A 26,489-nucleotide genomic window follows, 5' to 3' on the forward strand; every position below is an offset into this window, starting at 1 on the left:
AGCCTTGTTCTTCGCCAGTTCTTTCATTGCAGCTTTGACTTCTTCCTTCATTACCATTGGTTCTAGATCATATGCCACTTCTTGAAATGGATGAAGATCGATCAGTTCTTTTTAGCCTTTTGAAACTAACCTATCCACATAGCACAATTTCAAAATATCAAGATTCCAACTTCTGTGGTTTTCCCCATGGCTACATCAACACATATGAATCAATGAAAAGCCCTCATCACGGCTAACCCATATTTGGAAGTTGCCTTTCTTCATCTTAGAAATTTCTATTTTAACTTCAGCTACCTGGTTTTAGCATTTGTTAATTTTCTACAAAATAAAAAGTCGTGTGTATTCTCAACAACACAAAAAGAAAACAAATTATTAAACAAGTAAAATGATAAGAAATGCCAATCAAAAGGAGAAAGGCTCTAGAACAAGGTATGAGTCAGGAAACTTGAGAAAGGAAGCGCCACTTCTTCATTCGATTTAGGAGAGATGAAGGGTAAGACAACGAGTCCTGAGAGAAGCAAGAGACCTGGGTTCTGCTTCTGCCTTTGATCAAATGTACCGGTGAGATTTCTTTTGGTTTCACTTATTATCAAAGTACGTAAACAAGATCTCTAAGGTTCAAAATAATGTGTAAAACCCTACAACTCCAGAATCAATTCATTTAGTCAAAAATAAGAAAATCCAAACACTTACTTTTCCACAGATGAAAAAAATCTCTACTAATTCCTTTCCTCACCAAGTCTCTGTCACAATATCATTACTTCTCTATTTTTCATGAATTTTGAAAAGACTGATGGGATAAGGATGGAATTTAAGCATTTAGACTAGAGCACACTGGGAACACATCAGGAGGTGGCTTCATAAGAGAAGCAGCACTCCTTTCTGGAACGTCAATTTTATTTGCTGGTTATTAAAAACTCTCATATTTATATTAAACCCAATAAAACAACATTATGAAACAGAAAGAAAATTCATATGAATTTTTATGTTAATACTAGAGACATGAAAAAAAATTCCAATCTGTCATTTTGGGCTATATCTCTGATCCTTCAGGATTATGAGTTCATTGTTATCAGCAATTAGGCAGGGCAAAAGTTTGAGAAGGACTACAGATTTTAAGTGTAACTGTGATTAACAGGTACAATTCCTCTTACTTACAACTGATAAAGCAGCCTATTTGTTTAAAAGAGAACTGCTATATTCTCAAGGTGAACGAGCCTATAGAGAGAATCCCTGAAAGTGCCTACATGAAAGCAGCAACAATATCATACCATATAAAACCACTTTGCTTTCTATAATGATAAACAACTATAGATGTTTCCTTCCATTATACAGTGCCTCACTATAAATAAAACCAATGAAATCCATTGCTGTTGAGCTGTTAAGTCAGTTTCAATTCATAGCGACACTAGATGACAGAGTAGAACTGCCCCATAGAGTTCATAAGACTGTAAATCTTTATGGAGGCAGATTGCCACATCTTTCTCTTGTGGAGTGGCTAGTGGGTTCAAACTGCTGACCTTCGTTAGCAGAGAAACACTGTAACCACCATCAGGGCTCCTTTTGCCTAGAAATAAAGCAGTGATAAAAGCTACCCCATGAGGGTGTTGTTAAGAATGAGACAACATACCAGATGCTTGGCATACAGTAATGATTGAAAAATGATAGTCACATCTTATTACCAGGGATTCTATTCTTGCCACTCAATTTTTCTTAGGAGTTATAATAAAAATGACATTCATTATAATCTGACATTAAATGTATCATTTTCCAACACTGTAGTTTTCAGGACAAAACTATCCATATTTATATTCAGATGATCTTTAATACTCTTTACCCTTGATTTTAACTTGAAAGCTAATATTCAATAATTAAATCATTTGTAGAATAATTTAGTAAACAGCTATTTAAGTAAAATTTAAAAATTACCCCTATATTAAAAAGTAACACTGAATTAATGCTTTTAATTCCTTAAAAAGTACTAACCTGTTTTCTGAACTAGATGTAGAAGGACTAGATGATGACAATGTATGAGAATTTGACATGCGTGAAACAAACTTCTGGATGGTGTTACGAGATGGAGCTTTGATCCTTGAGCTACGCCTACTGTGATATTTCTCGAACAAACTCTCAACCTAACATTGAAAAAAGACAGTAACAATGACATCTGTGCCATATTTATACACATGAAAGAGTTCTAGAGGTTGAATTGTTTCGTCAGTTTTCCACAAAGCTTATTTAACGGCTTCAAAAAATAGTAATACGTACAGCTTACCGAGGACAACATTTTTATAGCAGGTCAGCATTTACTTATTTTTATTTGTTTTCAGTTTAGAAAAAAAAACTGAGTAGTCAATGGATCACAGTCATCAAATTCTTAATATACACCTTCAAAATGACCATATATTTATTTACATTTAGCACTCATGGAAAAATTTCAGGAATTAACAATTAAATTTGTCGGCAATTTAACTCCAAAGCATTTGTAAAAAACTACCTCAAAATTCTTTAATGTTTTTCTCCATAACATTGGATCTGAAGGTTCTAGTTGAAACACCCGGAGCATAACAAATAACAGATGAATACAAAATGTTCCACGTCCACAGCTGCAGTTCTAAAGGGTTAAAAGAAAACCCATGGGTTAAGTAAATTCATAGCGCTACCAGAACTTCTATTTATCATATCTTCCTATCTCCAAGTTTATGCTGTTAAATTTTCTATTAATTTATATTATTCATTATTCTTATATATAATGCAAAAACGTCTATAGCTATCTCCATGAATTAATCTATTTTTATGGAATTTATTAAATAGATCAAATTTGTATTCCAAAATGAATTAAGTAATAAGAACCAGTATGAATATATTAAATAATTTTTTTCCACCCAATATACATTTTGAACTCATTTTAGTTTGCTTTTTTTTTTTTTTAGTTTGCTGTGTAAGGAATTAATTTTAGAAAGATTTACTGTAGAAATCTGAGTTAGTAGTAGATACTACATCTCAACATAAAGACAACATGTCCTTACAACTGGACCAATATGGGAACATCATGATAAAGGGAGAAAAGGCTAACATCTAGGATTTCATTTTACTTGGATCCACAATCAACACCCATAGATGGAAGCAGCAGTCAAGAGATCAACTGATGTATTGCACTGGGCAAATTTGCTGCAAAAGACCTCTTCAAAGTGTTCAGAAGCAAAGATTCAAAAAGTCACTCTGAGGACTAAGATGCACCTGACTCAAACCATGGTATTTTCAATTGCCCCACATGCATGCAAAAGGTGGACAATGAATAAGGAAGACCAAAGAAGAATCTATGCCTCTGAATTTTAAGTGTCGGTGAAGAATATTGAATACATGGACTGCCAGAAGCATAAACAAACCTGACTTGGAAGAAATAAAGCTAGAATGCTCTTACAAGCAAGGATAGCGAGACTTCATTTCATGTAACCTGGTCACCAGAGAAAGACATCTTGTTACCAGAGAAAGACATCACGCTTAGTAAAGAAGAGTGTCAGCGAAAAAAGAGGAAGACCCTCAATGAGATGGAGTGACACAGTGGATGCAATAATGGGCTCAAATGTGGCAACAACTGTGCAGATGGTACCGGAGCAGGCAGTTATTTCACTCTTTCGTACACAGGGTTGCTAGGAGTTGGAACTGACTTAACAGCACCTAAAAACAATAACAACAATGACAAGCAGGTACTAATAAAATATAAAATGTTGACAAACTCTACCTGAGGCCCAATAAACACCCGGTATTTATTGTCTGGGCTGTCTCCTCCAATCAGGAAAGAGTTAGGTCCTATCTGCTGCAGTAAGTACAGCCTGGCCCGCATCACTTTGTTTATACGGCGGTTTGTCTCTTCGGGGCTGTACGGTGAGAAGCCATCTGGAGAAGGGGCTCTTCGGGGTGGTGTGACTCTCCCACTCTGAAACTGCACAACAGTTTTTTTATTTTTTCCAATGAGGTAAGTTTCTTATTTCTCAATGAGAAATTTTTACCCCCCCCACGCCCCCACCCAAAGACATTATCAGGCAGCTACGTTTACATGATATTCTGAAGGAATGACTCAATATACAAAATACAGTGGAAGAAAATTGGGCAAAAAGCTTTTGCTGGACATACTCATCCCAGATAAAGTGAACTTTTAAAATCTCAGTTATTCCTATAACTGATGATAAACCTTTGGTTAAGAAGACACAACCAGGTGGTAATTTTAAAAACTATTCTAGAAACATTTCAGTTCTTTAAAAATTATTATGTGAACTGAAATGAAAAGCTTTAAAAATACACATCACAAGCAAACAAAATAACTTGTGTCCAGTGGTCAAATTATATATACTTTGTTCCTGGCTTCTACTTAAGGTTTTACTAAATATGCTTCTGTAACTGGTAATTTGAAAACATGAACATGGAGCACCTCCCACAGTATACTCTGTAGAGAACACACACACACACACACACACACACAGATATGTAGCCGGAAAGGGAGGAGTATTTTAATAGTCTTTTCAGATTTATGAACGTTCCTCTTTAATATTATACCAAGTTTGACAAGTAGTTTCCTAAAGGCAGCTGTAATATGGAATCTGAAACCACATCAACAAACTTCCTATTCTGTTACCAAAATCAGGTGGTATACTTTGTTCTTTGAATGCATGTATCTTTTATCTAAGCACGATTTTGTATTACTATACACTGGATATTTGAAAAATATTGGTTCATTGAGTTACACAGAAATTCCAAATGTTAACACAGTTCACTATATTATGAAAAAAAAAATCACATTTGCTAGTATCACTAATCTCATTAGAAAAATCAAGTGTTAGGAAGCCATGAAGTGTACAGTGGTGGATATGAGTTTTCCAAAAATTCTAATTTTAGCTTGAAAGCTTGAATTTTATCACTGGAGAAACTATTGATTTGCCTTGACAGTCTCACATAATTCATTTCAGGAAAATATCTGCCAATACTCAAGTCTGAATAATCACAGTTTGCCAATCAGTCATACTTTCAGATAAAAATTTTGCTCTATGAAGAAATGACTATTTCAGCTCACAATTCTAACACCTGCTTTTCCCTGAGGTAACTACTGCATTTGGTATGTACCAGAATGCTTTACGCATGCTTCCCATTTCAGTACACAAACATTAAAATAAAGCATGAATCAAGGGTTTAATAAAAGCTGTAATGAAATTAATTTCTGCTGCTTCACTAAAGGCATTAAGTGAAACTGGCATCTGTTTTTGAATTGTAGTATATGACACTGAAGAATATAATTTCGAATGTTATGGCCCTAAATCGGACAAAGGCACCAGCAGCTTTACCTGCCCTTGCCTTTGTTATCACCAGTGCAAATGTCAGTGCAGTGAAAAAGGCAAAACGGCATCTCTGTTTCATTACAAACATAGTTTTGACCTAACTGACCTCTAGACCTCAGGTTGTCCCCTCCTCCTATGACCAGGGTGCTGCTGTAACAGATGGCTGGTCAAGCTTCTGTGCATTAAAAATGAGTTTGAAAATTGTAGATGCTTAACATATTTGTTGGAACACATACTTACAGGAACTGGGGAAACTCTTTTTCTCCTTACTCCGGGAGATTCTGATTTCACTGTGCGACCTGACGGAGAGCTGCCCGGAGAAGGGCTACGTCGGCCTTTGGGAACAGGTGAAGCGGCACCTGTCTGGCTCTCTGCTTGAGGTTCAGCTGCCAAGTTACTCATTTCAGATCCATCTCCTTTAATAGGGATTGGTTTTACCACCTGAATCAAAAGTATCCCAATATTTTGATTATTAAAAAATACACATGAAAAGTAAGATAGAGTCTAATAGATTAGGAATGAATCAGCGAGTTTTTATTATGACATATTACAGAGGCATACCAGAAATATATCAACTTTCTTTTAGTATCACTTTAAGCCATTAATTTAAAAGACTATTTTTACCTACATGATTCCAGTTGGTTAGGCTGCATCCCTAGCTAAAATGTTATTCATAATTTTATAATTGCCATTATATTTTATACTAGATCCTAATCCCATTTCTCTTTTAAAATCAACCATCAAAGGTTAGTAAACAAATGTGAAAAACTCTAATTTCTACAATAATGTATTCAAATAGACTGTACTTCATTGTCACCTGTATTTGAAAATTGCAGGATCTTGAGAAAAATTACCAGGCATACTTTTAAATGCTCAAACAGATTACCTGATGGACATAAAGCCATCTTCCTTTTTTGTTTCTCTCAATAATTTATTACGAAAGACCGTGTAGACAGGTATCTCAGAAACCCCCAAGAAGTCAGAAGTTGAAAGACCAGTATCACAAGCACAAATGCTCTTACTTAACTATCAGGGCTCTGAGGACTAATCTAGCCATGACCAAAAGGGCAAATTTTGTTGTCTTTGTACAGTCAAAGCTCAGCAGACTTTTCCACTTTTCCCCTACTACTCCTGTTCTGCAGCTAACTCGCTGCCCCCATAAGTTGCTTTGTGATATTTTGCATATTACTTTATTTTTATTTATTATGCCTACTTCCATAGTGATATTGCCTCAGAAACCCAAGGACGGGTAGCTGTGAGTTGGGTTCGACTCGACGGCAAACAACAACGAGGAGCTCTGGTAGGGTAGTGGTTAAGGTATTTGGCTGCTAACCAAAATGTTGGTGGTTTGAACCTATCAGCGGCTCCACAGAAGAAAGATAGGGTAGTCTGCTTCCGTAAAGATTCACAGCCTTGGAAACTCAATGTGGTCGCTGTGAGTCAGAACCAACTTGATCACAGTGGGTTTGGTTTTGGTTTTATTGTGCCTAAGTTTTATTTACCCAGAGCTATTTATGTTTCAAGAAGAATTTGGCACAAGTTACAGAACACATGATAAACACACACAATTCAAATCAGACTTCCCAAGTAGACTGTAAACTTCTTAATGATGATACAAATTCTGTAAATCATAAAATGTAAGGTGTTATGTGTCCTACTCCACATCTCTTTCTCTCTACCCTGTCCTAGATTAGGTACTCAAGGATTTGCAGAGTAAACTAGAAAGCTAACAGAGAGAAAATAAAAATTTGGTCTTAGCTAACTGCATGTTCACATGTAATAAAGGAATAATGGCTGGTTTCTTAAACACAGGAAAATAAAAGAAAAAAACGTGTGCTCTCAGTTCTATGGTATTCTCAAAAGACTGAGGCTATCTGAATTATCTCCAGTTCAAGGAGTCCAGAAAGCTGCACAAACTTCAGATGGCTTTAATTGTCCAAAAATTCTTCTTTCTATTGATTGAGTAGAAATTTGACACTTTGACTGTCAACTTCTACAAGACATTTCAACAGAAATCTAAGTTAGGAAGAAGTACAATATTAACTCTAATAAAAGGATTTTAGATACTGTCTTTAGAGGGCAGTGTTGCTTTAAGCATTAATCCCCCACCAAGCACTGTTAGTTCTTTGGTCAGTTAAGGTTTTGTTGTCTAATGAGCACAGTTTTAGCTTTGTTTTGATCCAAGTGGTCAAAATACCAAGCAAATAAAACACCTGCATGTAAAATGAAGAAGAAACATTTACAAGAGGATCTATTTACACATACTTTTCCATTTCCTCCTGTTTTCTTCCTTATAGCAGGTAACCCACAGTCACTCACCACAGGGCCTCTCCTATTTCTCCTTTCCAGCCATTCATGCTTCCAGGCTGGCATACAGGTTGCCTTCAGTTTCTCCCTGATCATTCGTTCTTCTGGGCGATCATCCATCTTGTGCAATCCTTTGAGAGTTTCTTTATTCTCCATCTCTCGCCTAAAATGGAGGAGAAACAAGGAGAAAAATTTTACATACGAAAAACAATTTCCAAGAAGATAGAATGCTATTATACTTCCATTAGACATATAATTAAAAAGTAAACTGCTTCACAGGAGCCGTAAGGTGAAAACAACCCAACCGTCAGACAACTGATGTACAGATAAACAAAATACAGTATATCCACACAATGGTTGTTATTCAGCCATAAAGAGAAGTAATTCTGATATATGTTGCAATACAGATGAACTCTGAAAATATGCTGAGTGAAATTAAGTCAGACACAGAAGGACAAATACTGTATGATCCCACTTATCTGAAATAAACAGAATAGGCAAATGCAGAGACAAAAGCTTTTAAGTGCCAATGAACTTCATACCCAGACACCACTGGTCTGTCAATGGAGGCTTGTGTGTTGCCTCCAGAAGTTTTACTGGAACTTCCAGACTATGATGGATGAGAACGAAAGGACTGGCTACCTACTTCTGAAAATCAGCTAATGAAAACCCTAGGGATCACAATGGCCCAAGCTACCACTGATGAGGAGCACAGCACAGGGCCAGGCAGCATTTTATCTTACCGTGCAGAGAGCTGCCCTGACTCAAGAACCAACCTGTCAGCAGCTAACAACTAGAGCCCAAGGGAGAAGGGTATATATATGGTATGTGTATTTCACCAAAATAAAATGAATTTTTTAAAAAAAGAATTACTAAATACCCAAAATAAATTTAAGTAAGGTATGAAAACACTGTGAATTATGTATTACTCCACTGTTAAATTTTGAAAGGGGTGTGTTGAATGTTGCTTGATTACGTGAGCTTAATGTCTTTAAAAGGAAAAGGTTCTACTAAGTAGAAGGTGCATGGAGGGCTTACGAACAGTATGGATGATGCCTATAGTTTGTGCGGAACTACTAACCTAAAGGCTGGCGGCTCACACCCCCCCAGTGGCACCGGGAAGAAAGGCCCAGTGACCTGCTTCTGTAAAGATCACAATGCAGAAAATCCTATGGTGCAGTTCTCTCTGTAACTCTGCAGCACGTAAGGTCACCGCCAGGAGTCAGAATGAACTCGATGGCAACAGGTTTTGATTTTTTGTGTCTTTTCTTTTTTTTGGCCCCAGGTAGCTAACAAAGTGGATCCTAAGACAGTTAAACATTGCATTAATAAATACATTCATGAACATACACTGTTCTTATCACCCTAACAGACTCAACCAAGAGACCTGATGGTGCAGTGAGTAGTTAAGCACTCAGCTGCAAACCAAAAGGTCAGCAGTTCAAACCCACCAGCTGGTCCACGTGAAAAGATGTGGCAGTCTGCTTCTATAAAGATTAACAGCCCTGGAAGCTCTCTGGGACAGTTCTAATCTGTCCTATAGGGTTGCTATGAGTTGGAATAGACTTAATGACATGTATACATACATACACTCAAGTATTGTTTAATTTTCTGAAATCAGCTAAATAAATATTTAATAAAGTAGGTGATACCTATTTTCATGATCCTGAAATATTGTTTAGAAGCCCAAATAATTGTATTCTCACAGAGCAGTAATTTCATGACAAAGTGTTTGGACTCCTCTATATCTAAAGAGTAAAAATTATCTGGTACAAACACTTTTACCTGTACTCCTAACACAGTGTGGAGTTCATAGAACAAAACAATCTCTAAACTAGTAGAGTAACTTAGGAGAATTCTACAAAGTCTAACAGGTAAAGTGAGTCTCTGGGTGCTGCAAACAGTTAAGGCACTGGGCTGCTAACCAAAAGGCTGGAGGCTTGCATCCACCCAGAAGCACCTGGAAGAAGGCCTGGTGGTGTTCTTCCCAAAATCCAGCCATTCAAAGCCCTAAAGAGCACAGTTCTAATGGGACATATGGGGGGTCACCACGAGTCAGGATCCACTCTATGGCAACTGGAAGGTAATAGGAAAGCACCCAGCTCAGGGAAACCACTAATTTTAAAAACACTCATACACACATGTGGATACACACACACACAATATGCATATGCGTGGATTTTAAAACCCAGTTCATGAAGAAGTGGATAAAGCAATTGCACTCTGGGAGAAGCAACAATTTTAAAAACACTACACTAATTTCAACAACAATTTTAAAAAATGTTTGCTACAGAACTGTGACTTTCCTATACTGATAGGAAAAGGAAATACTCAAGGAAATACCAGTGATGATAACCTCCAGGTTACTGAAGTCCAATTCAAACTCTTCCAGGAATTTTCCAGCTATGCACAACTATGACGCAGTATCTTCAGAGAGCCAGCACACAATCTACTTAAAAATAAGTATGCACTAGAAAGGAAATGGTTAACTGGTTTTACTAGAGCACCAATATTTTGAAGGGAGTGGAGACCAGTATGTTAAGTAGTCTGTGTTAGAGACTGGGCTAGATATTTTTAGGAATGCAAAGAGCACATATTATTTTGTATGATTTGAAATTTGCAAACAGGCATAGGATTATATATGCAGTAAAGCATTTTCATCACACAGCTATAAAAAACTGTCATATAGAAGAAACTGATTATTATCAACAAAGGTAAGAGCAATATGAGAAGGAAAACAAAATAAAATCATCTACTCCATTGTATTTAGCTATGTTCCCAGCTCTGATGATACTCTAACGTGTGTGTGTGTGTGTGTGTGTGTGTTTGTGTGTATGCGTGTGTATAAGGAAAGGGAAGAGTGTGTGAGAAGGAAGGAAGAAAGGAAGGGAAGTGAGGGATGGTGAGAGTGAAAGGGAAGAGAGTGAGAGGGGAGGAAGAGAAGGACTAAGGGATGAGAGAAGGCAGAGAGGGGAGATGAAGGAGTGGGAGAGGCAGAAGGGAGGGAGGAGGAAGGTCAGGAGGGGAAGGAGGGAGGGAGGTGAGGAACACAGGGATAAAGAGGGAGAGGTGTAGAAAGAAATGTTTTCTCAAAACCTCATCCTGTTCAGTCAACACTTAAAAGAGAAGCCCAGATATATAGACAACTGAATGAGTGGGCTGACTGCATACCAAATATTCACTTACAAGTCCCTAGCTTGAAAAGCAGTGTTCCCCTCCAGTAACAATACTGTAGGGTGTGGTTAGGTTCCCAGACTGTGTTGTTAGGTGCCATCAAGTCACTTCCCAACTCACAGTGACACGATATACAAAAAAATGAACACTGCCCAGACCTACCCCATGCTCACAATCGATGCAGTGCTTGAGTTCATCGCTGCAGCCACTCCGTCAATCCACCTTGTTGAGAGTGTTTTCACTGACCCTCTACTTTACCAAGCCTGATGGCCTTCTCCAGGGATTGGTCTCTCCTGATAACATGACTGAAGTACGAGAGATGAACTCTCAGCACTCTTGCATTTAAGGAACACTCCAGCTGTCTACAAGGCAGATTTGTTTGTTTTTCTGGCAGTCCTATGGTATATTCCGTATTCTTTGACAATACCATCATAGAAATGCATCAATTCCTCTTCAGCTTTCCTTACCCACTCTCCAGTTTTTACACGCATAAAACGCTACTGAAAAGGCTGTGGCTTCAGTCAGGCACATCTTAGTCTTCAAGGTAACATCTTTGTTCTTAAATACTTTAAAAAGGTCTTTTGCAGCATAGTTACTCAATGTAGTATGTCACTTGATTTCCTGACTGCTGTTTCCATGGGTGTTGATTGTGGATCCAAGTAAAATGAAATCTTTGACAGCTTCCATCCTATTTTAGTCACTTCTCAAGAAGTAAGCCACAGAGTGGGCACCTTCACCCAGCAGCACCTACACTCCTAATAGTGAGCTCACCTTCTTCCCTCTGGGCCTGGCTGTCTCCTCGCCCATATTTGCGCTTCATGACTCTCTTCTTCATTCTGAATCTTCACTGTCTCTCTTCCTGAAACCCGCCCAAACACGCAAAGGGTGACTCTCCTTCTTCAAACTTACCATTTCCTGGCTGATGTGGCCGCCTTAAAGTCTCCATTAGTTGGCTTTTTCCTTTCCATTTTCTGAAAACACTATAACCTTTTAAGCCACTTTCTTATTAATAAATAATATGGAGATGAGTATAATAGTAGTTGAACTTTTGACACAGCCAAGATTATTTCTTTAGAATAAATGCCCAGAAATAGAATTGCTGGGTCAAAATGCGTACAAATAAAGAATTTTGATAATACTAGGAAATTATCTGCAAGAAAATTTAACTTCCATTCACAACCCCAGGTGAAGGGTCCCCAATCTGGTCCGAATCAGTGACAAACTCCTAACGTGGCTCCCCACAACTTTGAAGAGTACGCCTATCCAGTCCAGGTTTCATAGAGCAGCCAGGGTCACATCCCTCATTAAAATCATCCAAAGGTTACCCCTGGCTTAGACTAAAATTCAAAATGCTTAAAATGGCCTATAAGGGCCTATACCATTTGGATTTGCCTCAACTCACGTCACCCTGACGTCTACCCTGCTGTCCAACTTCTTTCACTATCTCAAAAACTCCAAGATCTTTCCTTCCCCAGACTTTGCACAAGCTACTTCCTAGTCTGTCTACTTCTCATCTAGCTCATTTTTACCCAACATTCTGGTTTCAGTTCAGCTGACCTCCTCCAAAAGCTTCCTGATCTCAATCAGGAACTCCCACTTCACTTCTCTCACAGCACTTCAACTCTTCCTTCAAAGCACTCATAGCAACGTGCAAGCTCATTCTTATTTTATGTGTGACTATTTAAAACCTATCTTCCTTGCATTCTCATAAACTGTAAGCTTCATGAGAGTAGCAACCATGTGTTTTATGCATCACTATATACCCAACATCTAACAATGTCTGCCTCAAAATAGATATGCAATAAATAGATTAAGTGAACGATCAGTTATTAACATCTTGTGCAGTCCGAAGTACTTTCCTATTTTTAAATTTTAATGTTATTCATCTTTTTATAGTTCTGTTTTTAATTAAGACTAAATTTGCAATTCAGATGTTATTCAGTAGAACAATTTTCATTGCTTCTAAATTAATTTGTAAATATAAACCAGTGTTCTTTCTAGTCTCTTTGCTTTTTCTTTATCCTACATTTTTCTCTCTCTCAATTTCTCTTAAATCTAATGCAATTTAATTGGCAGTTTTTCCCCTATGTTATTAGAGGTCTACAAAATAAAGGTACAAATTACAATCAATGTGACCTCAGGTTTAATGAAAAATACAACAAATCTTACTCTATTTACTTGGAAGAAATTATACCTAAACAATTTTATTTGTCTCTGGAATGCAAACCAGACCAGAAAGAAAAATAAGTTTTTTCTACATACATTTATTGTTTTGTTATAATCCTAACATATGGTCTTCACAGACCACATATATGTATATGTAACATTTTCATTTTTACTTGGTATGTGTGTATGTATGTACAGATACTCTATATATGTACACAGCAATAACATGTCATTCTACCCAATTAATACAATAGCTATAACAGAAGACAGAATGTTTTTTTAATCAAAGCTAACCTGAACAAATAGCTATAAAATCACTAGAGAAGAGCCATCACCAAGTTTAATCCATCTTCATAAAACATGAACTGCTTTAGATTAAGCACTTGACTACGAAGCAAAAGTCTGGCAATTCAAATCCACCCAGAAGGGCCTCAGAACAAAAGTCCTGGGGACATGCTTCTGGAAGGTGACAGCCATGAAAATCCAAAGTTTACTGTTTAAAAACCCAGAGTACAGTTCTGTGCAACACATGAGGCTGCCGTGAGTTGGAACTGACTCAATGGCATTATTTTGTGTGTGTGATTATCTAGAAACATACCTGTTGTTTTAACTAAAACAACAGCTTGTGTATTACTGATTTTTTAAAAAGTCAAAGTTTTAATAAAATAAACATGAATTTTGGGAAACTACTTGAAGACTTAAAAAAAAAAAAGAATTTTAGGCAGGTAAATATGAGAAACTTAAACATTATTACACAATGAGCTTCATCTTCTTTTTCTGCTTACTTAGAAAATATGAGGTACCTGCTTTTTTCATCTCTAAAACACTTGCTGAGAATGAATTTTGTGATTGACCTAGAGCTTCAAGAATCCTTTCTCCCAAGGTTAGGTTTCTAGTTCTAATCTCTTTCTAGACCTACAGAATTTACCTACTTAAAAACAAGACACTTCCATGGCCAGTAGTCTTCATTTATTTGACTCACTATGATGTAAGAGAGAACTTTGGTAGCATAGTGCCTGAGGCATTTTGACTGCTAACTGGAAGGCTGGCAGTTCAAACCCACCAGCCACTCCTCAGAAGGAAGGTTGGGCAATCTACTTCCATAGTGATACTGCCTCGGAAACCCAACGAGGGGTCGCTATGAGTCAGATTCGACTCGACGGCAGTGAGTTTGTTTTTTGGTTTGGTGATGTAAGAAGGAACACTGGTGGCTCAGTGGTCAATGTACTTGGCTGCTAACCAAAAGGTCAATGGTCTGAATTTCCCAGCTGCTCTGTAGGAGAAAGATGAGACAGCTTGCTTCCGTAAAAATTTCCAGCTTTGGAAGCCCTATGGCGGCGGCTGTCCTCTGTCCTGCAGGGTAACCATGAATCGGAATTGAGTCACTGGCAGTAGGTTTGGTTTTGTGATGTGAGACACTGTTGACAGCACTGTCCCTCTGGTTCTGGTCAGGCCACAAAAGGTGCCTGGCATGCTGCCCTCTTCTGGGAAGTCAGAGCACCTCTGCAGCCACAGCTACTTCATCTTCTGAGGGTGGTATCTGATGCTTAGGGGACCATGCTTTATTCATCTGAAGCCATCCCGCAGCCCACAGTTGGTTGGTGGGGATGTGCCCTGGTTCAAAGGCACCCTCTATATTGGATGGTACTGGCATCTTAATCCGATCTCTCTCTCGGAGTCTGAATGCATGCTACACAGATGGGTCAATACAGGAAGAATGGCACTGAAGTAGAGAAACAGAGCGTGGTATTAAGTAGAAGCAATGAGACAGAAATAAGGGAGAAGAGAGGAATTAGCAGAAAGATGCAGTTAGAGATGGAGAGGAGGGAATGAAGCAGGAAGAATAAACATGAGTTGCACCTGGGTCCCCTAATATGCTGTTCAACAGTTAGAACTACTTTTATGCCACCTGGCGGGATGAATGACCGAGTTCTCTAGAGGCCACGTGTTTGTGCTACAGAGGAGAAACTTCATTGTGCGTTCTTTACTTTCCACTGAAATAAACCCTAACATGCGTCTGTTCCCAGTAACCCCCAAAGAACCTGACTAAAGCATCAATTCAGCACAATATCTAGTACACAGAAAACACTGAATAAACACTCAAAAATATAATTTAAAAAAAAAACGCCAGACTTCCAGCAAGTATTATGTTGTGAGTCTATTCTGATTCATGGTAAGTCCATGGCATGGAGTAGAACTTCTCCATAGGGTTTTCAAGTGTATGACCTTGCAAAAGCAGATTGCCAGGCCTGTCTTCTAAGGCGTTTCTGGGTGGGTTTGAACCACCTACCTTTTGGCTAATGGTTGAGCACTCCTACTAAGTCATATATCACTTTTTTAGAAACGTACTTCTTAAATGGCTCATTTTTAGCATAGAAATGTTGTGTTAGTCAGTAAGTAGTGACATGGAAAAATAGCTGCCAGACCCATGTCATAACAGAAAAAGCTAATGTTAGGTACTGTACATGTATTAACTTATTTCACCTTAACAATCCTATGAGATCTTTACCATCTCAAGCTTGGAGAGGTTGGGTTTCACATCAAGGGTCACACAGTCAGTAAGAAGCAGGGCCAGGATTCAAAACCCTTGTCTGACTCTAAAGCCTGTGCTCTTGTTTTCATGACTGGTCACTGTCAACTCCGATTTTGTTTTTGTAACAATTAAAGGTTCAGAGCTCTGGTAGCATAGTGCCTAAGGCACTTGCCTGCTAACCAGAAGACTGGCGGTTCAAACCCACTAGCCACTCTTCGGAAGGAAGATGGGGCAATCTACTTCCATAGTGATACTGCCTCGGAAACCCAAGGAGGGGTCACCATGAGTCGGGTCTGACTCAAGGGCACATAATAACAACAATAAGAACAACAAGGGTTCAGATATCCATGATGATATCTATTTGATGAGAATACAAAGAAATTTTACAAATTTTTACAGTTGTTAATTTTATTACAAGAAAGTAGCATATTCTATTCCTTAGGACAACACTTCACTGTAACAGGAGTAACTAAGACTACAATAATCATAAAAAACCTTTCTAGAAATTAAATGGTATAATCCTAGTATAAATACAGATTTCCAGGAGAGTTTAGATTATGGATAATTACCCACCAGGCACTACGTGGAAGGAAGACTGGGCAATCTACTTCTGTAGAGATTCACTGCCTCAGAAACCCAAAGGGGGTCGCTATGAGTCGGAATTGACTCAATGCCAGTGAGTTTGGTTTTTGGTTTTGGTATACAGAGAATCTCCTGTCTCCTAGCATCTATGGAGTCTCAAGAACCACTGGAAAATACACATATTTGGGACAGGTCTATGCAGAGCTACCCAAAAGAAGTCCACCGTGAAGTTCTCACACCAGCAGGAGATTCACATACCACAAACGCACCAGCTTTGTTACCAAGGGCAAAGGAGAGAAGCAAGGGAGGAACCACCTTCCAAAACGAAACAACTCTAGTGTAGGACCTTTAAATTTCCAGGTAAAAGGCAAGAAAAGGACTGAGTTGGGGAGGATGGGCAGAGAAAACGGTAACACACAAAGGCTAACAAGAGAAGTTAACAATCCCTTACCACAGGCCTGGCACCAGGCTCTTACTATCCTGTTTTGCAGATGAGAAAACAGACAAGGAAGCTAAAGTTGTGTCCAAGGTGATAAAGTCTTCAAGTGAAAAACACGGGATTTAAATTCAGATCTGTGTGTTCCCAGATTCCGTTTCCCTACAGAACAAGAGGATTTCTAAGTGCTTAAATCCCACTGACCTACACCTACAGCATTTGCAAACAAAGCCAAAAAACCTGTATTCCAATGTTGGAACAAATCTATTTTCCAGACAGTTTCTGCTGAGATATATTGTCAACGGCAATTGTTGGCCTTTTCCCTTTCCTAAGCATGAATGAGTGATTGAATAAAACCAGTAGTAAGGGCAACGCTGCCATCTTTATGTAATGCAGTATTTACAACATGCCTAAAGTTTACATAAGAACAGATTGCATGTAAAAATGGTTCACATTCTAAATATCTGTACCCAAAAAGACTTATTCCAATTTACGTTCAGTAATGCTTGACCCTGAAAATAAAGGTGGCACAACCACCATTTATTTACAGCAAGAAACAGGCAACTAACTTTCTTTTCCCATATAAATCCCCTCTCTTTAGCAAAACAAAAGACTGATTACTCATAAATGTTATAGTCATGGTATAAGCAGCGTAGAATATGTTGAATCTCTGTCAGGGAAAAAAATAGAACTGTTACTAGTGTTTGTGTGTAAATCTCCCTATTTGAGGGTTATAGGCACAGAATTCACTCTCAAAAAGCTCAGGTTTCTGAGGCATTATCACTACGGAAGTAGATCGCCCAGTCTTCCTTCCAGGGAGTGGCTGGTGGGTTTTAACTGCCAGCCTTCTGGTTAGCAGTCAAATGAGTTAGGCACTATGCCACCAGAGTTCCCATTCTGACTCATAGTGACCCCCTTTGGGTTTCTGAGGCAGTAAATCTTTGTTATTAAATAACAAAGACAACAATATACCTAATCATGAACAGTGAATATAACCAGTTTAATACTACCTCAGTGATTCTGACTCATTTTAATAAATTATTAATTGTTATATACATGCTATACATAGACTATTTGAAATCATGGGTATGTTTCTATTAAAATATCAACCCATTTTAGTTTTAAAGTTAAAATTATTCTCCAGCGGAAATTACGGGATTTTGAAAAGAAAAATGTGGCATAGGAAGCTGAAGACTATATATGAAGTTAATAAAAATTAAATCAAAGCAATATATTTATAGATAATTACAGCACAAATGCTTGCTTACCCACTGGCTGACGCAGGCCAACACAGACAAGGAAAGTGCTAAGCCCTTTAAGGGCAGAGCCTTTTACCAGGCATGTCCTACAGCGATGAACACAGCACCCAGACAGAACAGATATGGGGGCTTTTGCAGACTCCGAGAGTAGCTGCGTATCACTCCTAATCAACAGACTTCGGAAATAACACCGTACAGACATTGTGCCCGGCACACATGATAGACACATGTAGTCTTAACAACTCCTAACTTCTACCACAAATTAAGTGGTAAACAATTTCACAAAGAACAGTCAACAGGTATTCCCACTTCTAAGCAACAAAAATTGTGAAAGATTAAACAGACACTGCAGAAAAGTATTAACAGAGTTTACAAAAGGCAGAAGAGCTACGAGTTGTTGTTGTTGTTGTTATGTGCCGTCGAGTCGGCCCCGACTCATAGCGACCCCTCCTTGGGTTTCTGAGGCAGTATCACTACGGAAGTAGGATTGCCCAACCTTCCTTCCGAAGAGTGGTTGGTGGGTTTGAACCGCCAGCCTTCTGGTTAGCAGTCAAGTGCTTTAGCCACTATGCTACCAGAGCTCCCACGAGTTAGTATGAAACCTTTCTTAAGAGCAGCAATTCTGTATGTATTATTATTATTATTATTATTTTGCAGTCAATTACCTCTGACCTAGGCTGTAGAGTTAATTACATATATAAAAATAACATTAAAAAATTTAATAATTTGTGACAAGACAGTGACTGTCATTGAACTTGCATATTAAGTCATTTTAGAACTGGCATGTTAGTGAGTATGGCGACTATTTGACTTGACTTTTCATAATTACTTTCAGCATTCCAACTATGTGAAAAATATATCCAAAGACATTCCTTTTAGAGAATCTCCCTTTAGAGAAGGGGCAAGGGAATCCAAAAGAAAAGTGTATCTTAACTGCCAAAAGAAAATTGTATCTTAATTGTACAGCTAGCTCTCCTATATTATCTATTCTTATATATACTTTAAAGCAACCGATGTTCTATTAGACTACTGTGTAAATCCTAAGAGATTGCTAAGTAAATTATCACTGGCAACTAGAAAATTCAGTGTACTACACACTTCAGATATCAATAAAAATATAAAATAATGTGTGAATAAGACACTGAAGACTATCAATCAGGGCACTGCTATAATGAGTAGAGGATATATTATTAAGAAAGAAAAAAGATTCTAAGCTGTTTTCTTTTTGCCTTTCTGCTTAACTCTGCTCAAGACTATTCTATGATTCAAAGGCATCTTTCTTGATATTTACAGGAAGAGTCAAATATAAATATTTGATAAAACTACCTTTCAGGAAACAATCTTATAAAATTAACAAACTTTTTACATGTATTTTTCAGATAGGTAGTCCCTGGAATGATGAAAGTAATCATTAAAAATCAAGTCAGGTAGTCACCACTACTCACCAACACACTGTCAGTTCTAAAGTAACTCATACTCAAGTTCTATAAAAGTCAACTGATTCATTACAAATTATGAACTACATCTTTTGGTGATACTTATATCAACAAATGAAAACTGAAACATAGTCGGGAACGGATAGAAACATAGGTTTTGTGATTCTTTAAGATTTATAATCTGTCAACTTATGAAACCCTCAGTGACAGGAAAATAATCGATGCTATTCCATCTAGAAAGAACAGCCGGAACGCTCTCACACATTCTCTGGACATGTTATCGGGAGAACAGTGCCTGGGAGAGGACATCATGCTCGGCAGAGTAGAGGGTCAGGGAAAAAGAGGAAGATCTTCATAAGATGGACTGATACAGTGGCTGCAACAATGGGCTCAGACATGGCAGTGACTGTGAGGATGGTGCAGATCAGAGAGTGTTTCGTTCTGTTGTACACAGTGTCACTGTGAGTTGAAAGTGACTTGACAGCACCTAATGACAATGACAACATTTTGCTACCAATGGTAAACAAAAAACCGAATTGAAGAGTTACTGGCCACTGCAATGTTTATTACTTGAAATATTTTTCAAAAAGACTTTTCACATTCATCAAATTAATCAATCACATTTTCAATGGCAATTCTAAGTATTACTACTCTTCCACCCACCATACCAGAGAGGAAGGATTCACACGCACTGCTCTTTTATTCGCACCAAAGAACTCATATAATCTATCAGGTTCAATGCAAACTAGTTTTACAGGTAAGTTTAAGGACTAATATGGTCCCACTTCCCATTTGATCCTTTCCAATAAAAATTTGTAAAAAGCTTAAAATATTTTTAATTATATAGATATGTATTCTTTTTCTATTCAGTGCTAAAAATTCCACTGTTTATTCCTTCCTTTGTTGTGTTGTTGTTACTTGAAGAATCTTTAGAAACTTTTGACAATAAATGGGACACTGAGAGTATCCTCTTCCTTAAATGTTGAATGCAGATCAGTAAGCAAGGAAAAGGATACCCCCCCCCCCCCCGCCACAGTATTTGGCTGTGTATTTCCTTTAAAGAATTCCCCTTTCGTGCTACTTGACAAATCTAGGGTTGGAGACATATAAAAAAACAACTGATGTGTAAATTGTTGGCATATGCTTTTCTTTGGAACCTTCTCTAAATGGGTGTGTGACAACATTTTTATTAAATCATCTTTGGAGGAATACGGCAGATCAAGGTGAGAACTTTTTTAAGACGTCATATGCATAAGGCTAGTACTTGGAATGTTACTGTAGATATTCCCCTCTCAAAATTTTAAGAAAAGCAGTTTAAAGTTAAAAATGTAACATGTTAGGTAAATCTATTCTATGTTAATAAAAACTCTTGGACTGTTTTTAAAAATGTTTCCAGATTAACTAAGAAGAGGTTATAGCAACTGAATTAGAACACAAAGCCATCATAGTAGTGCATAGTGCAGCTTCTGCTAGGAGAATGACTTCTTTCAAACTCAGTGGAACAACCAGTACTATTTCTATAGTACTTCCTTCCAGCTGGTAGAAAGGCAAGTTAACTGGGATGCTTAGAATGAGGAAGAATGACTTCCTGACAAGTGTAGCTTTTCCTCTCTACACTTCATTGCTAGGAAACTACTTGGTTCAATGAATACTGGCACGCCTACTAGGTGTAAGCTAGGCAACAGTGACACAAATACAAAGTGGAAATATGAAACAGAAAAGTAAGATAGGAGCCTTCTCCCTCCAGGTAAACAGACTAGCAAGATAGAGAAAATACAACACCATCTATGTTGTAACAGAAGTATTTAATGTACCATAGTAGTTGCAAGGATGAAGTGATCTCCATTCCTAATTTTTTTCGAGGGGTCTTGGAAAGATCCATGAGGAAGTGATGCCTGAACAATTTTAAAAGAAAGAACAGGAGCGGTAGGGAGCTGATGAGGACTGATGGAGATATTCCAGAAAGAAAAAAAATAGCCTGGGTGAAAATAATGTTCTATAAATTACTAAACACCTTATGATTCTGCAGTTGAGGAAATACAAGTTAAAATGATTTATTATAGGACTTCCCAGAGCAACTAACACAGACCTACGTGTATTATGATTCTCCAAGGGTAAAATGAAGGTTCACAGCATTCCCCTGTGAGTACCTGGCAAGGAAGTTCCTTTTTAGAGGAATACTTTGGTAGAGTAGTGGTCTTTGGAACATACTGTAAGAAATTTGTACCGGATCATCTCTACAGTCTTTTCTGGCTGCAATAAGTCAGAAAGGAAACTCCAAAAGACAAACTATCAAAAGTTATCTTAATGTAAGACTTCTCAACTTATGTAAAATTTAGCATGTGTTTAATGCAATTAAGGTGCCAAGCTCAGGATTCAAAATATGGGAAAGAAAAATACATTTACAGACAACAACAGAGATAGGGTAAGTATCTGGGTAAAAACCCATCCTAAGAAAAGTGGGTGCCAGACATTCAAGCTTGGCCCAATCCAACTAGTAGGAGAGCCCAAAGTTGGTCACCAAGATTTGTCCCTGGCCAAGTTCACTCACTCTCTACCAAGGACTCAGGTCTAGAGTGAAGGCAAAGAATCCAAGAGCAAGAAGCACCTGACAAAACTTTTTCTCTAAAACTCCCTACACAACAAAGGATCTGTAAAGCCTCAGAATATTAAATAAAAAAGGGGCTTGGGACACAGCCGTCCCTTCACTACAAAAGCCTTCTAAGCTCTGGCACACTGGGACACCTACAGCACTACCAATGCATGGTGGGCAGAGCAGAGCCGAAGCAGCAGCATCAGCGCCCAGCAGGAACGGTGACATCGACGTGGCTGAGGGAGGCAATGGCAACAGTGCTGTATGGAGAAGGCTACAGGGCAACTGACCAAATTCATTCACAAGCATGTTTAAGACCCAAGCCAGAGAGTTTAGGAAGTACTGGGGTGCAGAGAGGCTGCCTGGGTATTGATTGGGCAAAAATTCCCTAAAAAAAAAAAGTGACCTCTTCCAGCAAAATTTTGATATTAGGTGCCACTGAAATCAGTTCCAACCCATAACAACTCTATGTACAACAGAATGAAACACTGCCTGGTCCTACGCCATCCTCACAATCACAATCATTGCTATGTTTGAGTCCAATGATGTAGCCACTCTGTCAATCCATCTCACTGAAGGGCTTCCTCTTTTTGTGCTGACTCTCTATGAAGTGTGGTAATTAAGGCTGTATGTCAACTTGGCTGGGCAGTGGTTTTGAGTGGCTGGGCAGCTGGATGTAGTTATTCCTCATGATGAGATTGTAGAATGTGCTGTATGCAGCCAAGTAGCTGCCTTTAGGGTATGGCCTGCTTCCAGTATATAAGGAGAAGCTTTGAGGAAGGTCTCTAGCTTTGTGGCACATCTGGATCCTGCCATTTGGCAAGTCTTCATCTCCAGTTCCTGGACTTGGAGCAGTGGCCTGCCATGTTGCCTACCGATCATGGGATTGTGCCATTTCACCTGCTGACCTTGGGTTCATCAGCCTCAGCAGCCAGTGGTTGAGTTAGCAGATCCCTCTAACTCCAGTGGGCCTGGAATAAGAGGCAGAGCTGAAGCCCAAGGTCGAGGGGCCTATACCCAGCCCCTAGCACTGGCACTCTCAAATTGGACTTCCAGCCTCCTCAACTATAAGAGAATAAATTCCTGATGGTTAAGCCATCCACTTGTGCTATGTCTGTATAGCAGCACTAGAGAACCAAGACGACCAAGCAGGATGTCCCTTCCGATAATACGTCCAAAGTTGCCATCCTTACTTCTAAGGAGCATTCTGGCTGTACTTCTTCCAGAAAGACTGGTTTGTTCTTTGGGCAGTCCATGGATAGTCCATATTCTCTGCCGACACCATAATTCAATGACACTTACTCTTCTTCAATCTTTCTTATTCATTGTCCAGCTTTCACATGCATATGAGGCGACTGAAAATACCATGACTTGAGTCAGGTGCACCTTAGTCTTCACAGTGACATCTTGCTTTTGAAACTTTAAAGAGGTCTTTTACAGCAGATATGCCCAATGCAATATATTGTTTCATCTCTTGACTGCTGCTTTTATGGGCACTGATTGTGGTTCTAAGTAAAATGAAATCCTTGACAATGTCAGTATTTTCTCTGTTCATCATGATTTGCTTATCGGTCTAACTGTGAGGATTTCTGTTTTCCTTATGTTAAGGTATAATCCATACTGAAAACTGCAGTCTTTGATTTTCATCACTATGTGCTTCAAGTCCTCTTTGGTTTCAGCAGGAAAGATTGTGTCATCGGCGTATCATAGGTTGTTAATGACTTTTCCTCCAATACTGATGCTACATTCTTCTTCATATACTCAGCTTCTTGGATTATTTATGTAGTATACAAAATAAATAAGTATGGTGAAAGGATACAACCCTGACACACACCTTTCCTGATTTTAAACCACGGGGTATCTGTTTGTTCTATTCAAATGACTACCCTTTGGTCTATGTACAGGTTCTGCATGAGCACAAGTAAGTGTTCTGGAATTCCGACTCTTCGCAACTTTATCCATAATTTGTTATGATCTACAAAGTCAAATGCCTTATAATCAATAAAACACAGGTGAGTATCTTTCTGGTATTCTCTGCTTTTGGCCAAGATCCGTCTGACATCTGCAATGCTATCCCTCATTTCTCATCCTCTCTTCTGACTCTGGCTTGAATTTCCGGCAGATCCCTGTGGATGTACTGCTGCAACTGTTTTAGAGTTATCTTCAACAAAATTTTACTTGCATGTGATATTAATAATACTGTTTGATAATTTCCCCATTCTGTTGGATTACTTTTCTTTGGAATGGGAACAAATATGGATCTCTTCCACACAGATGAGTTGGTGCTTCTAGCACTACATCCATTTGTTGAAACATCTCAATGGGTAGTCCATCAATTTCTGGAGTCTTGAAGATTTCGAAGGAATCTTCAGGGCAGTTTGGACTTCTTCCTTCAGTACCTTTGGTTCTTGATCATATGCTATCTCCTGAAATAGCTGAATGTCAATCAATTCTTTTGATACAGTGATTCTGTGTATTCTGTGCCTTTTGACACTTCCTGAATCACTCAGTATTTTGTCCATAGAATCCTTCAAATACTGCAATTTGAAGCTTGAATTTTTCTTTAGTTCTTTCAGCTTGAGAAATGCCAAGGGTGCTCTTTCTTTTTCATTTTCTAACTCTAGGTCTTTGTAGATTTCCTTTTAATACTTTACTTTGCCTTCTCGATCCACTCTTTGCACTCTTCTGTTCAACTCTTTTACTTCATCATTTCTTCCATTTATTTTAGCTCCTCCATGTTCAAGAGTAAGTTTCTGCATATCTTCTGACATTCAGTTTAGTTTTTTCTTTCTAGTCTTTTTAATGACATTTTGCTTTCTTTCCATATGATGTCTTTGATGTCATCCCACAACTCATCTGGTCATTAGTCATGAGTATTCAATATGTCAAATCTATTCTTGAGATGGACTCTAAATTCAGGCAGAATATATTCAAGGTTGTACCTTGGCTCTTGTGCACTTGTTTTAATTTTCTTCAGCTTGAACTTGAACTTGCATATGAGCAATTTATAGTCCATTCACAATCAGCTCCAAGCTTTGTTCTGACTGATGATACTGAGCTTCTTTATTGCCTCTTTCCACAGATGTAGTTGATTTGATCCCTTTGTATTCCATCTGGTGAGGTCCACAGGTATAGTTGCTGTTTAAGTTACTGAAAAAAAGTATTTCCAGTGAATGTTGTTGTTGTTGTTATGTGCTGTTGAATCGGACCCAACTTATAGCAACCACTCTTTGGGTTTCCAAGATGGTATCACTATGGAAATAGATTGCCCAACCTTCCTTCCAAGGAGTGGCTGGTGGGTTTGAACCACCAGCCTTCTGGTTAGCAGTCAAATGCCTTAGGTACTATCCTATCATGTAATTTCCGGCATTGTTTCTGTCACCACAGCCATATATTCCAATTATCCATCTCTCTTCATTTCCAGCTTTTGCATTCCAATCACCAGGAATTATCAGTGTACCTTGATTTCAAGTTTGATCCATTTCAGACTGCAGTAGTTGGTAAAAATCCAGTGGCTGGTACATAAGTTTGTATAATAGCCATATAATATGGTCTTCCTTGTGGGCATACTGACATTAAGCTATCACTGACAGCATTATACTTCAGGATAGATCTTGAAATATTCTTTTTGACAAGGAATGTGATGCTGTTCCTCTTTAGTTTGTCATTCCCAGCACAGCAGACCATGGAAGTATGATTCAAAATGGCCAATACCAGTCCATTTCAGTTCACTAGTGCCTCAGTTATCAATCTTCAAGAGTTTCATTTCATTTTTGACAACATCCAATTTTCCTAGATTTAGACGTCATACATTTCATGCTCTGATTGTTTATGGATGTTTACAGCTGTTTTTTCTCATTTTGAGTCATGCCACATGAGCAAATCAAGGTCCCAAAAGCTTTACTCTATCCGTGTCACTAATGTCAACTCTACTTTGAAGAGACACCTCTTTCCCAGTGATATTTTGAGTGCCTTCCAAATTGAGGAGGTCATCTTCTGTCTGTATCAGACAATGTTCTGCTGCTATTCATAAGGTTTTCACCATCCAATTTCTTAAGAAGTGAAATGCCAAGTCATCTTTCCTGGTTTATCTTAGTCTGGAAGCTCCACTGATGGCTGTCCACCATGGGCAACCCTGCTGGTAATTGAAATACCAGTGGCATAGCTTCCATCGTTATAGCAACATACAAGCCACCACAGTATAACAAACTGACACATGAGTGGTGGTAACTTCATCAAAATGACTCATTTTAACAGGCTGGGGTGACATGAGGAAACATGGATTATAAACACAACAAAACCAAGAGGATTTCTTAGTCAACGGATCACACACAACATGAAAGACATGTTCCTAGGACAGGGAGGCTACAGAAGTCAGGTGGTTGTTGTTGTCAGTGACAGCACATAGGATCCAACTCACAATGATTCTACGTACAACATAATGAGACACTGCTCCATCCTTGTACCATCCTTACAGATGCCTCTATGTCTGAGCACAGTAATGAGGGGCATGAGCTCTGGAGTTTGACTGCCTGGGTTCAAATTCAAGATGTGACATTTACTAGGCTACAGAACCTTAGTCCAAGTTATCTGACTTGTCTTTGCCTTAGTTTTCGCATTATAAAATGGAGGACAACAGTACCTACCATATTAAATGAGTTAATATATAT

General features: G+C 38.4%; 1 protein-coding gene across 1 annotated transcript in view; it reads right to left on the reverse strand.

Moving 5' to 3' along the window:
* Positions 1-26,489, reverse strand: part of MAP3K1 (mitogen-activated protein kinase kinase kinase 1) — an 87,097-nt gene that overhangs the window by 28,749 nt on the left and 31,859 nt on the right. The window contains exons 2-6 of the mRNA XM_007944166.2: positions 7,653-7,803; positions 5,574-5,774; positions 3,746-3,946; positions 2,498-2,614; positions 1,987-2,135 (exon numbers count right to left, since the gene is read on the reverse strand). Of these exons, the coding sequence (XP_007942357.1) occupies positions 1,987-2,135; positions 2,498-2,614; positions 3,746-3,946; positions 5,574-5,774; positions 7,653-7,803 (819 nt within the window). The remainder of the gene's footprint in view (positions 1-1,986; positions 2,136-2,497; positions 2,615-3,745; positions 3,947-5,573; positions 5,775-7,652; positions 7,804-26,489) is intronic.

The sequence above is a fragment of the Orycteropus afer genome, unplaced genomic scaffold, assembly GCF_000298275.1.
Source record: "Orycteropus afer afer isolate SDZICR_OR568_19922 unplaced genomic scaffold, OryAfe1.0 scaffold00122, whole genome shotgun sequence".
Lineage (NCBI taxonomy): Eukaryota > Metazoa > Chordata > Mammalia > Tubulidentata > Orycteropodidae > Orycteropus > Orycteropus afer.